This window comes from Entelurus aequoreus, linkage group LG16 (genome assembly GCF_033978785.1).
Source record: "Entelurus aequoreus isolate RoL-2023_Sb linkage group LG16, RoL_Eaeq_v1.1, whole genome shotgun sequence".
In the NCBI taxonomy this organism is placed as follows: Eukaryota; Metazoa; Chordata; class Actinopteri; order Syngnathiformes; family Syngnathidae; genus Entelurus; species Entelurus aequoreus.
The window spans coordinates 32,517,406-32,539,704 of NC_084746.1; the positions used below are offsets into that span (position 1 = coordinate 32,517,406).

The 22,299-nt window shown below is 41.5% G+C and overlaps 1 protein-coding gene across 5 annotated transcripts in view; it reads right to left on the reverse strand.

Moving 5' to 3' along the window:
• LOC133630853 (zinc finger protein 521-like) overlaps positions 1–22,299 on the reverse strand; it is a 289,433-nt gene that overhangs the window by 129,747 nt on the left and 137,387 nt on the right. For 3 of the 5 annotated variants that reach the window (XM_062022661.1, XM_062022666.1, XM_062022665.1), the window contains 3 exons: positions 11,503–15,008; positions 11,345–11,429; positions 11,101–11,133 (listed from right to left, as the gene is read on the reverse strand). In XM_062022661.1, the coding sequence (XP_061878645.1) occupies positions 11,101–11,133; positions 11,345–11,429; positions 11,503–15,008 (3,624 nt within the window). The remainder of the gene's footprint in view (positions 1–11,100; positions 11,134–11,344; positions 11,430–11,502; positions 15,009–22,299) is intronic. The other 2 variants (XM_062022664.1, XM_062022663.1) reach the window with 2 other exon arrangements.

Here is a 22,299-nt window from a genome sequence, read left to right on the forward strand (position 1 = left end):
TTTTCCAACCCCCTGTAACTATTAATGCAATTATTTATTCAATGTTTGGATGGTAGAATATGTTATTTATTGACACAGTATATAAGCACATAAGGAATGTGACGATATGTATATGTCACAATAAGTGCTTTTTTAAATCAGCTTAATCACACTTTTGAAATTGGATTAATCATGATTAATTACAGGATAATCCCCGCTTGCATAAATTAAATTATAAAAAAAAAAAAAGACCCCAGTATTTTGACACAAGTGTAATTGTACTGTCAGAATGTCATACACCAGGGGTGCCCACACTTTTTCTGCAAGCGAGCTACTTTTCAATTGACCAAGTGGAGGGGATCTACCTCATTTATAAATATAATTTATATTTATTTATTTATGAAAGAGACGTTTTTGTTAACAAGTTAAAGGTGCTTAATGATGATACAAACATGTTTATCACATATAGATTCATTTCTTTCATGAAGACAAGAATATAAGTTCGTGTATTACCTGATTCTGATGACTTGCATTGATAGGATTTAGACAGTAGTGCTGATAACGTCCGCATTTTCAAATGGAGGAGACAAAAAGTCCTCCTTTCTGTCCAATAGCACATGGAAGTGGTTGGTTTTTGGCATCTTATTTGTCCAGCTTCCATAGTCGTTTGTATACATTTTACAAGAAATATATTGGCGGCAAACTCTGTAGCTTGCTAGCTTGGTACCGGGCCGCACAAGAAATAAAAAAAAAAGAAAAAAATAATAATACTTTTTTTTTAGTTCTTTTTAATTAAATCAACATTAAAAACACAATATATACATTTTATATCAAAATAGATCAATACAGTCTGTAGGGATACAGTCCGTAAGCACACCTGATTGTATTTCTTTATGAAAAAAATTAAAAATTAAAATATCCTGGGCGATGTGGCCTTTTATTAATATCTCGATATTTTTACGCCATGTCACGATACATGATATATATCGCGATATTTTGCCTTAGCCTTGAATGAACACTTGATGCATATAATCACACCAGTATGATGATTCTATGTGTCTACATTAAAACATTCTTGTTCATACTTCATTAATATATGCTCATTTTAAACTTTCATGCAGAGAGGGAAATCACAACTAAGTCAATTTAGCAAAACTGTATTTATTAAACAGTTATTAAGCAGTGGCACAAACATTCATGTCATTTCAAAACAGAAAGAGCAAGATTGTCAGAGACATTTTAAAACAAGCTATTAGTGCACTTTTGTGCATGATGTCACTAAGATGACATATCAAAACAACACTAAATTGAAGTGCACTTTTTGTACAGAACGCCACTACAATAGTTTAAAAAAAATAAAGTGCCCTTTTGTGCATGATGTCACCCAAGATATTTCAAACACTGTCAAATAAAAATGAGCTGCATAATAGTAAATCAAATAGTGTATGTCCTTCGCTATGTGGTAGGTTCCTGCGGACGTCATCTCCTTCTGTTGTTGATTTTTTTTCATACGGTGTTGATCTTGAAATTGTTGCTTCGGCATTTTGTTGGTGTGGCACCGAACGGAGATGTTGGCATGCGGAGTTTCAAGCACTCTTCATTCTCTAGCGGGTGACTTTTCAAATGATGCTACAAATTAGCAGTGGTGCTACTTTTTGTAGCAACACTTTTGCCGCATACTTGTTCAACATCTTCCCGGTTGAAGCCAAACCACCGCCAGACAATGGACTCTGTGCTGTTTTTCTTGGGAATTAATTCTTCCTTCATTTGTTACCAGATTCGCACCTTCTCTCTCTCATATTACCAATCGCAATGCACCATTAGCATCACAGCTAATGTTACCCATGTAGCTACCTCTCTGCTTTTTATGTCTCTGTGAGAAGGGGAAACAAGAAAGAGTGGGAAACGCATGTAGTGTAATGTCCGCAGCTAAAAGCAATTGTGTGAGAACATATACTGGAATATCACGACATAGTCATTTTCTATATCTCACAGAGACAAACCCGCGATAAATCGAGTATATCGCCCAGCCCTAATGTATATATATATATATATATATATATATATATATATATATATATATACATATATATATATATATATATATATATCCATATCCTGCCTCGAAAGAATATAATGTTTGCCTTTGTGCCCTAAAATATGAGATAATTTTTTTTTCAAACAGTAATAAATTGTTGCGGTTTTTACCGTGGTTTATCATTAATTCTCCTTAATTGTTACATCCCTACAGCCCATACTGTATATCATATTTATTTTTATCTACCTTCTTATGTGGCATTCATCTTCCGCTGTTGCCATTTCTAATATAAAGTAGCGTAAAGATCTTACTTATATCTGTGTTTTAGCTATCAAAGCGCTAAAACCCACTGTAGTGGGTTTACATAATTCACCCAAGGAACTTTAGTATTAGAGATTTCCGGTCGGACGTTTTTTTACGGGACACATTTCCGGCGTTGTTATTGCACTAGTGAGCCACGGATGAGGAGATGCTGCTCCGTTATTGATTGAAGTAAAGTCTTAATGTCATTAAAACAGTTAGCTCCATCTTTTGACACTTCTTCCACTCCCGTCCTTGCACGCTACACCGCTACAACAAAGATGACGGGGAGAAGACGCTGTCGAAGGTGAGCCACGTAAATAAGACCGCCCACAAAACGGCACATCCTGAAAAGACGCTCAAAAAGCTATTTGAAGATGGTCTGTAAAACATCATCTATGCAACATTTTGACCAAAGAACAACCCTCACATGTTATGTAGACCACAAGGAAGTGTTTTACATTTAGAAAAAAATCATAATATGACCCCTTTAATACGCCTTTTGTATGAAAAAAGACCTGAATAGACCCGCTCATCGTCAGTGCACCTTTTAATACGGTGCGCCTTATGGTCGAAAAATTACGGTAAATACCTATTTGTTGAAAAAAGAAAAAACACTTTAAGGTATTGTGTCTACAATTGAAATGCTTTTCAAGCACAAAAGTGTCACATTGTTTGGAAAAAAGGACTACAGTGAAGTTAAATCAAAATACTTGGGACAGCTTGCACCAGGGAGCAGGAACAGAAGGATAATCTGCAAACACCACTTTAGTGTTGTCTGAAGAATCATCAGCACGCAGCGTTTCAGCAGGCTGGAGGTTGGTTAACACAGCCAATGTGAGCACTAGCTAATAAAACACACGTGAGAGGAGACAGAGCTGAAGGCCCAGCTCAGTAACAGCCCACAGTGCCCGCTTCACACTGAGCGGCCAGCTGTACAGCAAATGTGCCTTTCCCTCTCCACCCCTCTGGTGCAGCCACCCTCTGCCTGGCCTGACCGGGCCACAAGTCCCCCCCCCCCCCCCCCCCCCTATGAGGCAAGAAGGCTCCTCTCTGATTGGCTTGGAGCTCATTGCTGTCACCGACCCAACAACGGAAGAAAAGTGACCCACCCGCCCCTGAAAAAATGTCTGCAGGTTTGTTTTGTTGTCCTTCAGGGACGCTCGGTACGGACAAGAGAAATTCAAAGAAAAACCTTTTTTCACCTTTTAAGACGGCGGCGCTGGAAGACAAAAACCACCGAGGGACGTTGGAAACAGTACGATTAACAGAGCGCAAGTGCCCCCCGCTGTGAGTCTTCAAATGTCATAGTTTGCAGCGGGGTCAATGTGAAGCGATGGGGCTTCATGACGGCATGCTGGTTAAACCTGAACAGGCTTTTGTGCCATTGAGAGACCTCCAAATGTCCTATGAAACACCACAACAAACACACAAAAGCCTCTTCTAAAAAGCGTACAATGGTTTAGGGAACAAAAACGGACCGAAAATCCTTATCATGACTTATAACATGAGCAAGGGTGGCCAAAGACTTGTTTTTTTTTTTTTTTAAATAGAATAATATAATAATAAACACAATCCATGCAAAACATTTATTTTGTTATCTTGTATAATAGGTGATGAAGCAAATACTGTAGTTATGATTTGTATTGGTTTGATACCTTGTTTAATTGTTTTTGTTCATACAATAAAGTTAAAGTTAAAGTACCACTGATAGTCACACACACACTCGGTGTGGTGAAATTACCCTCTGCATTTGACCCATCCCCTTGTTCCACCCCCTGGGAGGTGAAGGGAGCAGTGAGCAGCAGCGGTGGCCGCGCTCCGGAATCATTTTGGTGATTTAACCCCCAATTCCAACCCTTGATGCTGAGTGCCAAGAAGGGAGGTAATAGGTCCCATTTTTATAGTCTTTGGTATGACTCGGCCAGGGTTTGAACTCACAAACTACCGATCTCAGGGTGAACACTCTAACCACAAGGCCACTGAGCATAATAATAATTTCTTATTACTCTTTATTCTTTTTTTTTTTAGTGTAACCTCCAAGCTTATTTTTTTAATAATAATTATACGTTTTGGGGCTTACCCTTAGAGCAGAGCTGGGCAAATATTTTGACTCGGGTGGCCACACAGAGAAAAAATGTGTCTGGGGGGCCAAGGTCTATGTGTGTATAAATTATATGTACACATTTAGCGGTACAGTATGTGTGTTTGGCCCATTTTTTTTCCAGGACCACTAATACCAAAAGTCACAATGTCCAATAGAGTTCTAAAAACGTTATGACAGATCACCTCAAAAAAACGGAACGGAATTTTACAGTTTTTTACTGAATGGGACACCCAAAATGTACATGAAAATAAAGAAAGTGGGATTTACAATATTAACTATGAACAATAAAATACTGAATATTAACAACATATGAACCTCGTTCCTCTTTTACTTCTCAGACCTGCTCCTCGATATTTGTGTATCTTTTACAATCAAGTAAAACACAACAACAACAACAAAAACCAGCAAAATATGAATGCAAAGTGTAATAAACACCTCCAATATGATATAATATCACGTAAAAATCTGCATCCGCATCTGTTTCTGACTCACGCGTTTGGGGCTGGCTGCTCTGAAAACAAACCCCGACCACTCTTCTTTGTTCCTGGTCTGAGCTGATGTGATGTAGATTACCGTAATACGGTAACTCTTATAACACTGAAAAGCGCAGATTTCGACCATTGAAATACTTTTTACATAATACAAGGCCGTAGTTTACCCAGGTCTGCTTTAGAGTGTTATTTTTATGTCGACATTACTGTAAATAAGACCTTTGAGACATTTGACTTAGTTTACACATATCATTTTGTGTGAATAAAAGGCCTTTTTTTTCTATAGTAAAAAATGGTAAATGGGTTTTGCTTGTATAGTGCTTTTCTACCTTCAAAGTACTCAAAGCGCTTTGAAACTATTTCCACATTCACCCACTGATGGCGCGAGCTGCCATGCTAGGCCTTAACCACGACCCAAGGGTGAGGTGTCTTTCCCAAGGACACAACGGACATGACTGGGATGGTGGAAGCCAAGGATCGAACCAGGAACCCTCAGGTTGCTGGTGCGGCCGCTCTCCCAACCGAGCCACACCGTCCCCTAGTTCCTATAGAAAAAAGTCTGAAAAGGACACATTGTTTCATATTTAGGGTCAAGTTATACGTCTCTCCAAGCAAGTCAGAGATTTTCTTCCTGTCACTCACATGCAACAGAGGATATATGCAAAATAGCTGGGAATTTTTTTTTTTAAGGTTAGCAACAGGGGAGGAGTTATAATACTCATTTTAAGAGAATAGTGATCAATAAAGTTACGCCAGTTATTTCAACAAAATCTTTTTTTTTTCTTTTCTTTTTCTTATTGTTTACAAAAATGTATCCTCAAAAAAGAGGAGGTCATGTGAAATTCAGGGTCATCTTACGTCCGAGTTAATACGGTGTACTCCCTCCTGGAGATTCGCTAATATGGGGTTTACCGATCCAATAATAAAAAATAAAAAAACAAGTATTGGATTATATCGGCTTGCAGCTATCATTTCTGATACAAGCAGTCCTGCAGAACGTTTACTTGTGTAGACAGCTAACATTTAAATGTGCTACAAAAGGCATACAAGGTTGGCCTTTGTATTGTTTGTTGTTATATTGTTGTTGTTGTTTACAAAAAGTAAACATGGTAGGCTATAGGCTACAATGGCGGACGTGCTCAAACTTTCAGTACTTATGCAGATCCCAAATACACATCAGCAGGTACCAGAAGGTAAGAAAAGTTGGTTTTGCATAATATTGCGAAACAAAATGCCAGATAATATGTCTGCTATTAGGTGCCATTTTGCGGTCCTTATACAGGGCACCATAGTAATACTCGTATGTTTAATGCGCCGACAATCCGTCAAGCGGTGCGGCTTCATAGCTTACCGAAGTCAGACTAAAAACATTTGGACAGATTTTTGATGTAATGTTCTATATTCTCAGTGGAACATTTAAAGTTTTGGTGTTGTCTACTGGCTTCATCTTGCAGTTTACACGTATCTCTTATGTGTGACTGACATCTACTGGTCACACTAATCATTTCACCATGTACCAAATAAAATAGCTTTAAGGTCAGTAAGCACAACCAGAATTATGCCGTACATTAGGCGCACTGTCGATTTTTGAGAAAATGAAAGGATTTTAAGTGCGCCTTATAGTCCGAAAAATACGGTACTATGTCATGATCTTAAACCTAATGAATTATTGCAGTATAATAATAATCACCACTTCACTTTAACTTAAAGACTGTTTAAGTCCATTCCAGACAGTTAATAATAAATGGCTAAGTGTTTTGCATGCTTACCATTGTCCTCTGAGTATTTTCAGTTGATCAAGCCGTATCTAACATTCCACACAATACCACAAAATACCACAAGTAGGCTATGTATGATTCATGCTGATATCGGCATCAGATCAATACTCGAGGTTCCAATATCGGAAGTAAAAAAAGTTGTATTGGGACGTGCCTAGCGCTAATCGGAATCAGAATCAGCTTTATTGGCCATGTACTGTATGTTTAACACACAAGGAATTAGACTTGCTAGACTGTATCCAATGTGAAATATAAATTAATATAAAAGATTATAGAGCGCCTGCAGCAGCTGAAAGCTGTGTAAATGTGTGTGTCTCTGGAGAAAAATTGGACACCCTCGATTCTGCGAGTGTGCCAGGCCAAACTCTAAACTAAAGAGTGGCCAGCTGTCTTCTGGCCTGCTATTAAATTGCTCCTTGGATGGTGGCGATATCGTTTTTTTTTCCCTCTAAAGGAGTATCCCACCAGGTCCCCAAGCAGAGCGGCCAGCTGTACGGCAAATGTGCGCTGATCCATCTGGGCCTAGGCGGGCTGCGACCTCCATCTTAAGACGCTGCCGAGTACCGCCAACACTTTGCCGTGTTTTTATCCCGCTATTGTCAAGTAGCCGGTCACTTTATGAGCCGGTGCAACACCCATGCATCAAAATGCAGTAGGCAGCGTTCAGGGAGGCGATTGCTTTACAAAGGCTCGGGTTTGGATGTTCCGTACACTTAGCGCTATGGTCATGTGGGGGTCACATGACTATATATAGAGTTATCAGTGTGAAGTGACACCGCGGAGGAGCGGGCCACGGATGAAAACAACACCCCTATGAATCCAGCGTCTGCTCCATTACCTACGCTAATAACGCTGACAGCTGAGCGTAGATGACCCCAGCCCCCCTGTTTCCCCTCTCCCGTGCAGATGGCCATTAAAGGGAGAAAGTGTTCCTTTTTTTTTCCACCAGAGAAGGTATTTAGAGCTTTTCCAAATTAGTATTTTTTCCCCCGCGTTTTTTGGCCCAGACTACTTTTGCAGTGATTACAGGCTGGATCGGATTCAATACCAGTCTACAATTTAAGGGATGGAGTCCGTTTCATTTGTGCCGCACTGATGCAGTTATGCTCTTGTCAACCATTAGACACACCTGCACAATCAAAAGCCAATGAAAGACGTGCACGGGTGCATATACGGTTGTGCGACTGTATACAGCATAGGTGTGAAAGTCAAGGCCCACAAATTAATTATCTATGGCCCCGGGATGATATTTCATTAGTATTAGAAGCGGCCCGCAGGCCACAGCCGCCTGTTGCTGTTTTGCACGCACCAATACTCCATCAGTGTTTGTGCTAGGAATTTTCAAAATGGGGTCCCAGGGACCCCATCAAGTCATAAAAATTTAAATTTTTGGGGTCCCACTTTTTTGTAAGCGTTTTGAAAACAAACGATAAATGTATGCATTATCCTGTTTTATCTCACATTCTATATTGTGTTTTGAAAAAAGGTTGTCATAAACGTTACTTAATTCATTTTAAAAAATTATACAAAAGAAAACCCATTTTAATACATATGTAAATGTATTCAGTTATAAACATTCATTCACTTTCTTCTTTTCTTCATGGATCTAAACTTTACAGCTGACGGTATTTTTTTCTTTATTTTAAATGTAATATTTATAGAATGTGTTTGTTCTATTTTTGGCCAAAGTAAGAAAAAAGTCTTTATTTTGAAGTTTTAATGCCATGATTCTAATAGTCCGGCCCGCGTGTGCACAGATTTTCCTCCATGCGGCCCCTGAGCTAAAATGAGTTTCACACCCCTGGTCTATACAGTATATATGAGTTCAGTTCATTTATTTATTTCATTCATAAAAAAATCTAACAAAGGAATGAAATAAAAATACATCAATCAACATAACATTAAAGTAAATTATGAATGAAAAGGCGCAGAAAGAATTAAAAAACTTAAAATATCTGCCCCCTATTTTCACATATACAACAATTGACTTTCAATGTTGGCAACTACAAAGCCATATTTTCATATTACAACAATTACCATATTTTCCGGACTATAAGGCACACTTAAAATCCTTTTTTTTCTTTTTCTTTCTCAAAACTCGACAATGCGCCTAATGTAAAGAATACGTTTGGTTGAGCTTACCCACCTTGAAACTATTTTATTTGGTACATGGTGTAATGATAAGTGTGACCAGTAGATGGCAGTCACACATAAGAGATACTTGTAGACTGCAATATGACTCAAGTAAACAACACCAACATTTGATATGTTCCATTGAAAATATAGAACATTACACACAGCGCTCAAAAATCTATCAAAATGTTTTAGAAAGACTTTGGTCAGCTATGAAGCCCTGACTAACAGCCCTATAACAATAAGTCAATATAGGCACAATTGCTCCAGTATACTGTATATACACTCCACCGTTTCCACTTTGCTGCAGCTGCCCTCAGTCTCCTCTAGAATAAAAGTGTCACTTTACCCAGACCAACAGCACTAAGCCAATACGTAAATATAGGCACAACTGCTGCAGTATTATATACAGTATATATACTCCACAGTTTCCACTTTGCTGCAGCTGCCCTCAGTCTCCTCTTGAATAAAATTGTCACTTTAACCCTGACCAACGTCCATATGAATCCACGTAAATGCAAGCCAAACTGCTGCAGTATGTTACACAATATACACTGTGTCCACTTTGCTGCAGCTGCCCTCAGTCTCCTCTTGAATAAAATTGTCTCTTTACCCTGACCGACAGCCCTATGCCAATAAATAAATATAGGCACAATTGCTGCAATATTATATACAGTATATATACTCCACAGTTTCCACTTTGTTGCAGCTGCCCTCAGTCTCCTCTTGAATAAAAGTGTCACTTAACCCTGACCAACTAGCATATGAATCAAAGTAAATGCAAGCCCAACTGCTGCAGTATGTTACACAATATACACTGTATACGCCACAGTGTCCACTTTGCTGCAGCTGCCCTCAGTCTCCTCTTGAATACAATTTGCTTTTTACCCTGACCAATAGCCCTGAGCCAGGAAGTATTTTAAAAAGTGTATACTCTGATATGGCTTGGTTTTCGCATTGCTATTTTTCGGCAAATCAGATGACGCAGCGCAGCGGTACACCAAATACTATTCTTAAATCTTTTATAGTGTCCATCCAAACCGAGTCTTATTTTGATAGAATTTCTTACACAAACCCTTTATCGGATCTCTCAGAGCCGGTCGGTGTACTTTCTTTTTCATTTGAAATATCTGTCACTTGAGGACAAAGTGTCATCACAAGTGCGGTTTTCTCCACATGTGACAAATCGCCAAGCTAACGCATCTGGCACACACCCTTTTGAGACGTCTGATGTAATGCGCGACGCCGCCGAATACAAAGCGGCGGCATATCAAAGGAATAAGACATCAGACAATAACCCAATCACCTATCCTCCTGTTATCGTAAGTTGCTCGAACTCCGCTATTATGGGCGAGCTGTGTGCTTGCGCGACTGAGAGAGATAAAATAACCAGTAGGGGGGTTTGTTTTCTACCCTCCCAGCGTGCGCCGTGCCTGCTTTTGCAAAAGAAAGGACTAATGCTGGCATGGTACTGTATTAGGCACCCCCAGTGGACTAGTGGGTGAGCAGATTGCAAAGATGAATACAAAACACACACCTACACTCTGGGCTCGTCTCTCCTCTTTTGCAAATACACCGCAGCATCAAAATCACAAATCACATGCTTCTGATTGTTTATGCACAAACAGTGGGCCCTGATAGAATTGCCTAGCGGTCCTGATAGAATTGCCCACCCTGTTTAAATTCACCTGCGCCTAGAAGCGTGTCCCAAACAGAGAGTCGGTTTGGTTCCAGATCAATGAGTCTCTCTCCCACTGAAGACAACAGATAATGCAGTGTAATGAAAGAGCCGCCAAACGAGCTGAATAAATGAATGAATAAAGGAACGTGAGACCAGAATTCTGATGCCTACTTACTGCAGGCCAGGGGAAAAAAAATGTTTTCCAATTGTCTCGTCTTCACAAATGATTCTGCCTGCATACAGATGACAAACAAAGGCAGCCAAATTCTGTTTTTTTGAGGCAAATGTGGATATTACACTGACAGAGAATCTGCAATTTTGTATTTTTTTCCAGCTGCATCATGGGACACCACACACCAATCGTTAAGTGACGTGACCACGTGAAAAAGTGAGGATGCACCGTAAACAAACAAAAAGTAGAGATTCTGATTTAAATCCCAGTTCCAATAAATGCCAGTGAAATATCTCAGCAATCTCCACAAGCGTGCAATACAACATATTCCATCAATCACATGCATGGGGAAATTAAGATGATGTTTATGGATGCACAACAACACTGTGGGGATGCAGTTAAAATATTAAAGTAATTCCACCTAGTTGGTGATGTGATCCAGATACTTGTGGGCCTAAATGAGACAGGGTCAACAAATCTTTATTACATGTTTGATACCAAGAGATCCATCTTTTTTTTTTAATATAATTTGAGCTTTTTTAAATTGATGGTATTAATCATCAATTTTGCTCCCTATTGCATAACAACACTCCCATTAGATGTTTTCTATCATCAAGGTACGTTACGCCAATGAAGCACACGCATAAATAAAAGTGATGTCCTACCCAGCATGTGGTTGGCCACGTGAACTTGGATGTCCCATTCACTGTAGAAGACCATCTGACATTTGATGCACTGGTATGTCTTCTTCTGTGAAAAAAGCAACACAAATATATCACTCTGTTTCGAAACATAAAAAATGACTCATTTCTATACATTTTACCTCTTCAGTTTGGGATGGACTTGATCTAGGCATGGGGGACATCTGCGGGGTCTTGAGTTGTCCGCTGTTACTGTCCCCTCCTTGGTCGCGGTGCACTGTCTGGACATGGTTGTGCAACTCCGCTTCCGACTCAAATTTCACGTTGCAGCTCGAGCATCGTGTCTTGGCGGCCGACGTTGAGGACGTCGACGAGGCGGACGAGGAGGAGGAGATGACTTTGCCTTTCCCTTCTGCGGGGCTGAGACGTTCTCCTTGGATCCACTGAGCATTGTTCGGCGCCGGGGTGGTGGCACCGCCGTGCTGCTGTCTCCCTCCGTTCATGGTCGGGCTGGAGCTCTTGGAACCGGCGTTGACCACACAAGAAGCACAAAGTCCATATGGCAGGCCGTTGATGTCCAATTTCACCAGGTCCTGCTTGGAGCGGAAATCTTTCAAGCAGGAAGCACACTTGAAAGGTTTTTGGGCATGGAGCTGCTGCTGGTTGTGACAGATGGCGTTGCTGCGGCCAATGGGTTGGTTGGAGGTCATGGTGCCGGTTTTTTGCATGTGGAAGGTACCGTGGATCTTGAGCTCCAAAGTGGACGTGACTGTCTGCATGCACACCACACACCGGAAGCCTGTCAGGGAGTTCCTCAGATCAGGGTGCATCTGACAGTGCTCCAGGAAGTCCTCTTCACTGTGTAGCGGCATTTTACAGATACGGCAGCTGCCCGTATCGAGACTTTTGCTGTGGGTAACCTTGTGTTCGGTCAGGGTGAGCAAAGACGGGAAACGCTCCCCGCAGATGGGACACATGTAGTGCTTGACGGGCCCGAGGTGGGTCTGCATATGCTCCCTCAGACCGGCCTCAGAGAAGAAGGTGCGAGAGCATACATTGCACTTGTGGTTTCCTTTAATCATGTCGGCTTTCCTTTTCATCAATGCACTCTCACCGGGACGGATGTTGTGGTCCCTCAGTTGGTGGTTTGTGAGCAGAGACTCCATAGTGTAAGAGGCTCCACAGATGTCACATCCATACATGGGATCTGCAGTGTCCACCTCCTCTTCACTTCCGTCATGGCTGTTCTGGGACTCCACCACAGACCCACCTGTGGTCCCTGTGCCATGGCTGTTTGTAAGGAGACCATGCAACTCTGCCTCATCTTTCGGCTGACCGTCCGCACCACTCACGGCAGATCCATTGGCGCCGCAGTTCTGTGCCTTTCCTTCAAACACGCAGTGTTTCTCTCTCAGATGTTTCTCCAAAAGCACAATAGCGTGGAAGGCCTTGCTGCAGAAGCGGCAGTTGTACTTCTTGCTGTGGGTGGTGATGTGGCACTGTAGCTCCACCTCCGTCCCAAAGGACTCCCCGCAAAAGATGCAACGATGGGACCGACCCTGGTTCTCCAGGTGGCTGTGTTTGACGTGCAACTGCAGATCCGTGTCGTGCCTAAAGTCCCAATTGCAGGAGGTGCAACGGTACACTTTCTTCTCATTGCTGTGCTTCACAGCCAAGTGGAGCTGGGTAGACACCTTTGAGTCAAACACCTCCTGACAGAGAGTGCAACGAAAGAACACAAAGGTGTGCATGTCCAGCAGGTGCTTTTGCAGGTCATCCACTGAAGTGAACTGCTTGTCACAGCTCTCACATATATAGTACGTGGAGGTGATGGTGAAGTGAATGGTGACGTGCTTCAGCAGGGACTCCTGATTTGGGAACTCTTTGTTGCACTGCGGGCAGGTGAGTTGAGGCTGCAAGCCGTCCAGGTGAGTCTTCAGGTGAGTCTGGAAAAGATCTAAGCTGGTGTACTTGGCCCCGCACTGGTTACATATGAACTCACCAGCGGAGCGTGATGCTGAGCTGCCTTGCTTTAGCATGGACGTTTGTTCCACTGATATCGGAGACGAGGGGCTGAGAGCGTGCAACGTCTTCTTTCCATTATTGATGTAGTTAAGTGCCAGCGGAATGTTTTTGTGATTCTCCTTGATGTGCTTGTTAAGCTTCAGAACACTGTTGAATATGGGCGAATTAGTGCAGTAAGAGCAGGAGTACACCTCTACAATAGGCTCCTTAGGAGTGACAGCCAGGGGGGAGTCGAAACGCAGGCTACCACCGTCACAGTGAGTCTGACGAACATGCTCTTCCAAAGTCGCCTCTGTCAAGAAGCCCATGTAGCACTGCGGGCAAAAGAAGGCGTTGCTCTCCTTGGCGACTGGGCTCGGGAAGCCGTGGGAACAGCGGATGTGCTCCTGCAGGGCGTTAAGATCACTCAGGATCTCTGGGCAAAAGTTGCATTGAAGAAGGGCGTCGGGCAAGCTCGCTAACAGGGCCGCGTGGCCTTCAGCGTTGTGGACCTGCTTTAGATGTTCATTTAAATTTAACAACGAGGGCAGGACCTCCAGGCAAAACTGGCACGTGTGAGCCTGCTCCGGCTTGTCCAGATGCATGGTCCGTAGGTGGATTTGAAGCACAGCCAAACTGGAGAACACTTGCTTATTACAGTAAATGCAACTGTAGGAAACTTTAGGTTGTTTGGCAGAGCGCCCTCCAAAGTCGGATGTGTTCTGGGCAGCCCTCTTCCTCCTGCCCCTCGTCTTGGGGACAGGCGGCGCGGTTTCCACCATTGTAGAGCTGTCGACGGACAGGTTAGAGTCAGGAGTGGTGCTGGAGACTGAGGTATAGCCCACAGTCAGTAAAGAAGGGCTGTTGCTATGGTTACTGGACTCCGGGAGCTGGTGAATGTCCATGTGAGTATAGAGGTCTTCGACAGACAAAAAGTGCTCGGAGCATATCGCACACGGGTGGCTCTTGCGGTCCCGGCTATGGGCCTGGTCAATGTGGGTTAGCAGAGCTCCGTCGTCGCTGAAAGGCTCATGGCAGTAGATGCACTGAAGTGTGGCACCTAGGCCCCCGTCCTCTGATGGGGAGCACTCAGGGTGGCACTCAGCAATGTGCTTCTGGAGGTCCTCTGGGACATCAAAGCCTTCCTCACAGCGGCTACATTTGCGGGTCTCTTTCAGCTTCCAATCGTCAGCTCTACAGAGGCCCGGGCCGCCACCGTCTTTGCCCCTTTCGTGCACTTGCATGTGGCCGTGCAGCGAGCTGGACGAAAGGAAGCCTCTGCGGCACACGGGGCACTTGTGGGGTTTGTTGGAAGCGTGGGTTTTCATGTGGATTTTAAGGTGATCGCTGCGGGAGAAGGCCGAGTCACATTCGCCGCAGTGGTACTTCTTGTCACCCGTGTGTAGCTTGACGTGTCGGTCGCGACTGCGCTTGTGCTTGAACAGACGGCTGCAGAAGGTGCAACTGAACGGGAGTTTGTCGCTGTGGCTCTGCTCGTGACGTTTGAGAAAGCTCAGGCGGCTGAAGGACTTGTCACAGAACTGGCACGGGTACGGCAGGCCGGGGCCTCCTTCGTCCTCGCCGAAATCATAATCCTCACAGTGTCCCGGGGACGTTTGATCCTTGCTAGACGGAGATGATGCTGGCCAAGAACACGATGGGTCATCCTCGATGTCTCCACCGTCTAGAGAGGAAATAGATGGGAAAAAAGGGGGTGAAAGGGTTATCAGGGGTCTGTCTGATGACAAAGAAGAGGAAAAAACATGACATATTTGCATTAGCATACCAGCTAAACGGTGTCTCACAATTGTGTTGTCTCTCCTGCTAGTTATGAGGTAGTGGCATGCGATCTTGGAAAGCTGTTAACTTTAAATAACTTTAAAAATGCATCTCAGCGGGGGTTATCTTAAAAGTTACATTAAAACACACAATCTAAAGTAAAATTAGAGGAGGTAATAAGGAGAAATATTCAGACTACAATTAACCTTGTATGTGGCCATGTAATGGCATAGCCCACTGTGAGTCATAACACAATCTCTCTGACATTTAAAGCCAAAGCAAGACAGTGGGTGTACATGAGGATGTAAGCCTGGCATGAGGTAAATTAGAAAATTTCTATTATTTCTGAACAGCTTTCTTTTTTGGGGGGTGGTGGAGCACGGGGGAGTTTGGGGCCCCTTGGAATGACTTTAAAGTGAGACAAAACACACATAGGGACAAAAAATATTCATGGTTTGTGTGTGTGTGATTAAACGTTCAATTTTGACGGCAGGCAAACCGCCTTTAGGAAGCCTCCGCCGCAAGACAGATGATTTTCATGAAATGTTCGGCTTTCAGAACATCAGTCAGTACACACAGTACGCGATTAGAGAATGAGCGTTATTATCATATTTATCAGCGTGTTAAGCTGGGAGGCAAGTCATAATGCTTGAAAGATTTTGCAACGTGTGGCTGCAGAAAAAAACAAAGTAAATGACGTGACAACATGTCAATAACTTGCCAAACCTTATTTTGTGCTTTGGCACAATCAACAAATGATAAAATGGGCTTTCTGATGACACCATTCAATATTTAGATACACCATAAAAAAGTGTTTGCACAAAGACCATAAAAAAGACTGGTACCGAATTTTTCGGACTATAAGGCGCACTTAAAATCCTTTAATTTTCTCAAAAATCGACAGTGCGCCTTATAACCCGGTGCGCCCAATGTACAGAATAATCCTGGTTGTGCTTACCGACCTTGAAGCACTTTTATTTGGTACATGGTGAAATTATAAGGGTGACCAGTAGATGGTAGTCACACATAAGAGATACGTGTAGACTGCAATATGACGCCAGTAAACAACACCAAAACTATGGTGTTACTATGGTGTGTGTATAAGAACCGCAATATGGCACCCATTAGCGGACATATTATCTGGCGTTTTGTTTCACAATATTATGCAAAACCAACTTTTCTTACCTTCTGGTACCTGCTGATGTGTATTTGAAATCTACATAAGTCCTGAAAATTTGCGAACATTCGCCACTGTAGTCTGTGCTGATGCCGTAGTCGAAAAGGTTGTTCTTTTTCACTATCTTCTTATTATGGGGCATTCACCCTCCGCTGTTGTCAATTCTAATGTAAAGTAGTGTAAAGTTCTAAATAATATCGCGCTATGGAAGCGCTAAAAACTACCAGTGTTGTGGGTTTACATAATTCTTTAGTTATTAGAGAGTTCCGGTCGGACGGTTTTCACGGGACACATTTCCGGCGTTGTTGTTGCACTAGTGAGCCACGGATGAGAAGATGCTGCTCCGTTATTGATTGAAGTAAAGCCTGAATGTCATTAAAACAGTTAGCTCCATCTTTTGACACTTCTTCCACTCCCATCCTTGCACGCTACACCGCTACAACAAAGATGACGGGGAGAAGACGCTGTCGAAGGTGAGCCACGTAAATAAGACCGCCCACAAAACGGCGCATCCTGAAGCAACTGTCAGAAAGCGACTTGAAGATGGTCTGTAAAACATAATCTATGCAACATTTAGACCAAAGAACCACCATAACATGTTATGTAGACCACAAGGATGTGCACCTTTTGTATGAAAATAGACCTGCATAGACCTGCTCATCGGCAGTGCGCCTTATAATTCGGTGCGCTCTATGGTCCAGAAAATACGGTACTTAGATTCAGGAGTTACTTGCTATGATGCCTTTTCCATGACTTACTTTCTTAGATTGTGAGTGGCTAAAGTTGTAAAACATGAGGCACTTTACTGTAATTGTATCACCGTTGAATGGCATCACAACAAAATTAGGGTGAAGAAACAAAACGACAACACCTGAATAGTAACAGTGAAACATCTATAATCAAACACAAATCATTCTGTGGTGCTTGTTGACTTCTAAAATCTTCTAATATAAAAAATAATTTCCTGTGGTTGTGGTTGGCTGATCATGTAGTCGTGCTTTGCAGGGGTTTGCTTTTTTTGTTGTCGTTTTGTTTCTTCACCCTAATTTTGTTGTGATGCCATTCAACGGTGTTACAATTACAGTAAAGTGCCTCATGTTTTACAACTTTAGCCACTCACAATCTAAGAAAGTAAGTCACGGAAACAGTGTAACAGTGAAACATCTGTAATCAAACACAAATCATTCTGTGGTGCTTGTTGACTTCTAAAATCTTCTAATATCAAAAATAATTTCCTGTGGTTGTGGTTGGCTGATCATGTAGTCGTGCTTTGCAGGTGTTTGCTTTTTCTACTTTGATGGACTCAATGGCCTCAAGTGTACAATTAAACTTGCCTGTGCTAAACCTCTACTTAGCACTGAGTCAACCTGTCCTTTGTAATAGTTTGAGTTCGATTTAGCAGTATTACGGCTGTGTAAATTCAAAAGCCCTGAGAGCTAAATGCTAAATTAGCATTGCTTTGAACGCTGCCATTGCGACAGATTAATAGCCATATTTAAATAAAGACCGTACTATTTTGGTTTATATTTTAGCCGAACCTATTCCGCAAAATGTAGTGTCTAAAGAACATTTGTTTTTTTGTGGTTTTTGCCAATTGATTGTGTTTTGTTTACTTTTTTCAATTAATGCCCTACGGTAGGGATGTCAAACTCGTTTTCATCGAGGGCCACATCGCAGTTATGGTTGCCCTCAGAGGGCCGTTTTTAACAATGAGTAATATATGAATATACATGTATATATCAGTAATACATAAATACTGTGTTTTTTTTACATAAGCTGCAAAAAAAATATTAAAATTTTACTTTAAAAACTCGCAGCTCAGTCACCAGAATTTTACAGTAAAAACAGTGGGTTTTTTACAGCATATAAACAAATTGAATAGATGGAATGGAATGGAGAAACAATACCACTGTTTTTAGCAGTAAAATTCAAGCAACATAGCTAGCTGCCAGTTGTTGTTTTGTTAACTGTAAAATCTTGTTGTTTTAAGGTTTTTTTGATTTTATTTTTTTATGTTTTAGTGTTTTACTGTATATGGAAAAAACAGTACCAAAGTTGATTTTACTGCAAAAAACTCAGTCGGTGGAATTTAACCCTAAAAATATATTGTCAATTTTACAGTCTACAATTTGATTAATCATTTGTCTTGAAATCATAAGTCAAGCAGATATTTAAGTACAGAGGGACGGCGTGGCGAAGTTGGGAGAGTGGCTGTGCCAGCAATCTGAGGGTTGCTGGTTCAATCCCCACCTTCTACCATCCTAGTCACGTCCGTTGTGTCCTTGAGCAAGACACTTCACCCTTGCTCCTGATGGGTCCTGGTTAGCGCCGTGCATGGCAGCTCCCGCCATCAGTGTGTGAATGTGTGTGTGAATGTGGAAATAGTGTCAAAGCGCTTTGAGTTCCTTAGAAAGGTAGAAAAGCGCTATACAAGTACAACCCATTCACCATTTTACAGTATTATCTTTATTTTAACGAAAACATTTTTTGGAATACATGATAATATATTATTTTGATTTTGATAATATTTAATTTTAAAATATATGCAGTTGCATGCAGTACATGTTTTTTAATGTCAAAAGGAAAAGAACACATAATTAGAAAGAAAATATTAAGCATTTTATTAATGCATATTATTTCCAGGCTTTCACGGGCCACATGAAATAATGTGGCGGGCCAGATTTGGCCCCCGGGTCTGAATTTGACACCTGTGCCCTACGGCAAGGTTTCTATACCTTTTCCTGCGAGGGCCGCATTCAGTAAAATGGAAGGATGCGGGGGCCACGTTGATATAGTTTTTTTTATATTAAAGATGCTAAAAGCAAACCAATGTACGTCAATATATGCTAAGCTAGCTGAACAAAACATTCGTTAGTATCGCGATACTACACTATTACCGTACAACCCTAGTACAGACTAATAAAGAGATAACTAAAATAATTGATAGCTGCAGCCCTATAATGTAAGACATAGGGGAAATGTAGATTACTGCAGTAATATCTAATACTACACATGTTTTAGCTGTATTGCTGTGTAGTGAGCACATTGGCAATGAAGCAGTTTTTCATTTAGGGGTTAGAGCGCCACCTGTTGCTTTAGCGTGCAAGTCGCCCTGAAAATGTCTGCTTTCCATGTGGACAGAGGAGTGGAAAATTACTTCTTCCAAATCCCTGTGTGCATAGAATAACTCATTCAAGGGCAAGCAGGTGCGGAGAATCGCCGGGGGAACTGCAGTCCAGCAACAATACTGCTCCCATATGTGTTGCAAATACTTGACAGTCTCCTGATACACAAATGTGCTGACATTCCAGTGCACTGCTGCATTGTACAGTCACACCACTGGAAAACACACGACACCACTTCCACCAGTTCAAAAGGTGACGGGCCACGTCTTCCTGCTGTCGAATTATAAGTGCTCGCTACTTCCTTACCTAAATAAAACACCATAATCCCAACAGCCGCCCTCACAAAAAGATATGTCAAAAGGGCCAAAACGTAGAAATGGGAAAAACAAGAGGAAACTGCAAAGATTTATGATGGAGAGGGAGAAGAGAGGGGTTAGGGCACATGTGTCAAACTCGAGGCCCGGGGGCCAGATCCGGCCCGACACGTCATTTATAGTGGCCTGGGAATAATGCGCATACTTCATCTTTCTTACTAAATGTTTTCATTGTTTGCATTTTGACAGAAAATAATTACATTTCATATTGTAGCTGAGATAGGCTCCGGCGCCCCCCGTGACCCCGAAGGGAATAAGCGGTAGAAAATGGATGGATGGATGGATGTTTTAAACTTTGATATATAGACAAATATTAAATTGTTATTGGTGTGAATCTTTTGGCACCTCTGGGTCAGGATTTTATTAATTATCGATAAAAAAAATGAATTCAATTAAAATAAAATAAAAACAGGTTTTAGGTGGGAAAAACTATTTCTGGTTGAATGGAAATGGCCTAAAATGTTTTTTGTTTATTTGTATTGCTATATATATATAGGGCAGCACGGTGTAACAGGGGTTAGTGCATGTGCCTCACAATACGAAGGTCCTGAGTAGTCCTGAGTTCAATCCCGGGCTCGGGACCTTACTGTGTGGAGTTTGCATGTTCTCCCCGTGACTGCGTGGGTTCCCTCCGGGTACTCCGGCTTCCTCCCACCTCCAAAGACATGCACCTGGGGATAGGTTGATTGGCAACACTAAATTGGCCCTAGTGTGTGAATTTGAGTGTGATTGTTGTCTATCTGTGTTGGCTCTGCGATGAGGTGGCGACTTGTCCAGGATGTACCCCGCCTTCCGCCCGAATGCAGATGAGATAGGCTCCAGCACCCCCCGCGACCCCAAAAAGGGACAAGCGGTAGAAAATGGATGGATGGATTAGTATTGCTATATACATTTTTCTAAAAAAAAAAAAAAAAAAAAAGGTTTTAGGTTGAAAAAATTATTTCTGGTTGAATGGAAATGGCCTTATTGTTTTTTGTTTACTTGTGTTCCTATATTAAATGTTTCTAAAAAAAAATAAAGATAAAAAGTTTTTAGGTTGGAAAAACTATTTCTGGTTGAATGGAAATTGCTTAAAATGTCTTTTTGTTTATTTTTATTCCTATATTAAAATGTTTTTTTTTTTAAAAACTACTGGTTTTAAGTTGGAAAACCTATTTCTGGTAGAATGGAAATTGCCTAAAATGTTTTTTGTTTATTTTTATTCCTTTATTAAATAAAATAAAAAAATTAAAAAAAATCAATAAATAAGAAAAAAACAATCGATACTCGATTTGACGCGATTCTCAGTTCAAACTTATTTTTGCCATGTATTATTTGGTATAATAATAACAACACCTTAACAAACCAGCTTACAAAACCTCATTTTGGTTGCTGACGTATGACACCAAGTAAGCACAGAGATGGCCTAAAATATATATATATATATATATATATATATATATATATATATATATATATATATATATATATATATATATATATATATATATATATATATTTTAATAAATTATTCAAAAAAAAATAATAATAATAATTTTTTAAAATTACAAAAGAAATCGGGATTCGAATGTGATAAAATACATTTTTTAGCACCCATAATTATTATATACCATATGATAGTTTGTAAAAATAACAATGAAAATACTTAAATATCTGCTTGTCACCTTGACTTACGATTTAAAAGCAAGTTATCCATCAATTTGTACGCACAAAAATCAAATAACTAAATGCATAGGCAATAATATGCTTTTCTATTCTTACATTCAGTGTTACAAGCGTCCCTCTGAGGGCAGCCATGACTCCATGAAAACAAGTTGGACACCCCTGGGTTAGAGAAAAAGTTTCTCCTTCAGCTGACTAGTCCAAGTCTCTCCTCTCTCTTCCCCTCGCTGTTGTTCTCACAACGAGATCTGCCCTTCGTCAGGATATCATGCCCTCTCCGAACACGTGCCCCCCCATCAGGGCCTATCTTCAGGAAACAGATGTAGTCCGAGGAGGCCATCCCCCTTGTCCCCCTCCCCTCCCCTCCTTGCAATTGCCTGAAAGCGCTACATTGAGAACCCACCTCCACAACTCCACTGAAAACCTCCCACCGCTGGCGAGGCGCCCACTATACACATGCCTCTCAAGGAGCAAGCTTCCATATGATATGTGAGCGAGGGGGGGTGAGTCAGTGCGATGCCCTCCTCCTCCACTGAGGGGGCGGATCTGCCCTCTCTCCCGCAGCCTCGCAGTGCATGAAGAATGACCCCGACCGATGCCTTACAGTCAAAACATATCGGCGCTGACACAACACTATCAAACAAACAAACAAATGGGCAAGAATAAAAGGTTAAATGAAATTCCAGCGTCCTAAATGAGCATGCATCCGCCTGGGGACACCATCAAGCTGTCTGTTCATTCTTTGCTTATTTGCTTGATGTCGATTATTTATTTAGCGCGGTTGCTACAGTAATACGTGAGCATTCATCTTTTGGAGATCATTAAAGAAAAGGATCAGCTAAAAGAGGACATGAGCGA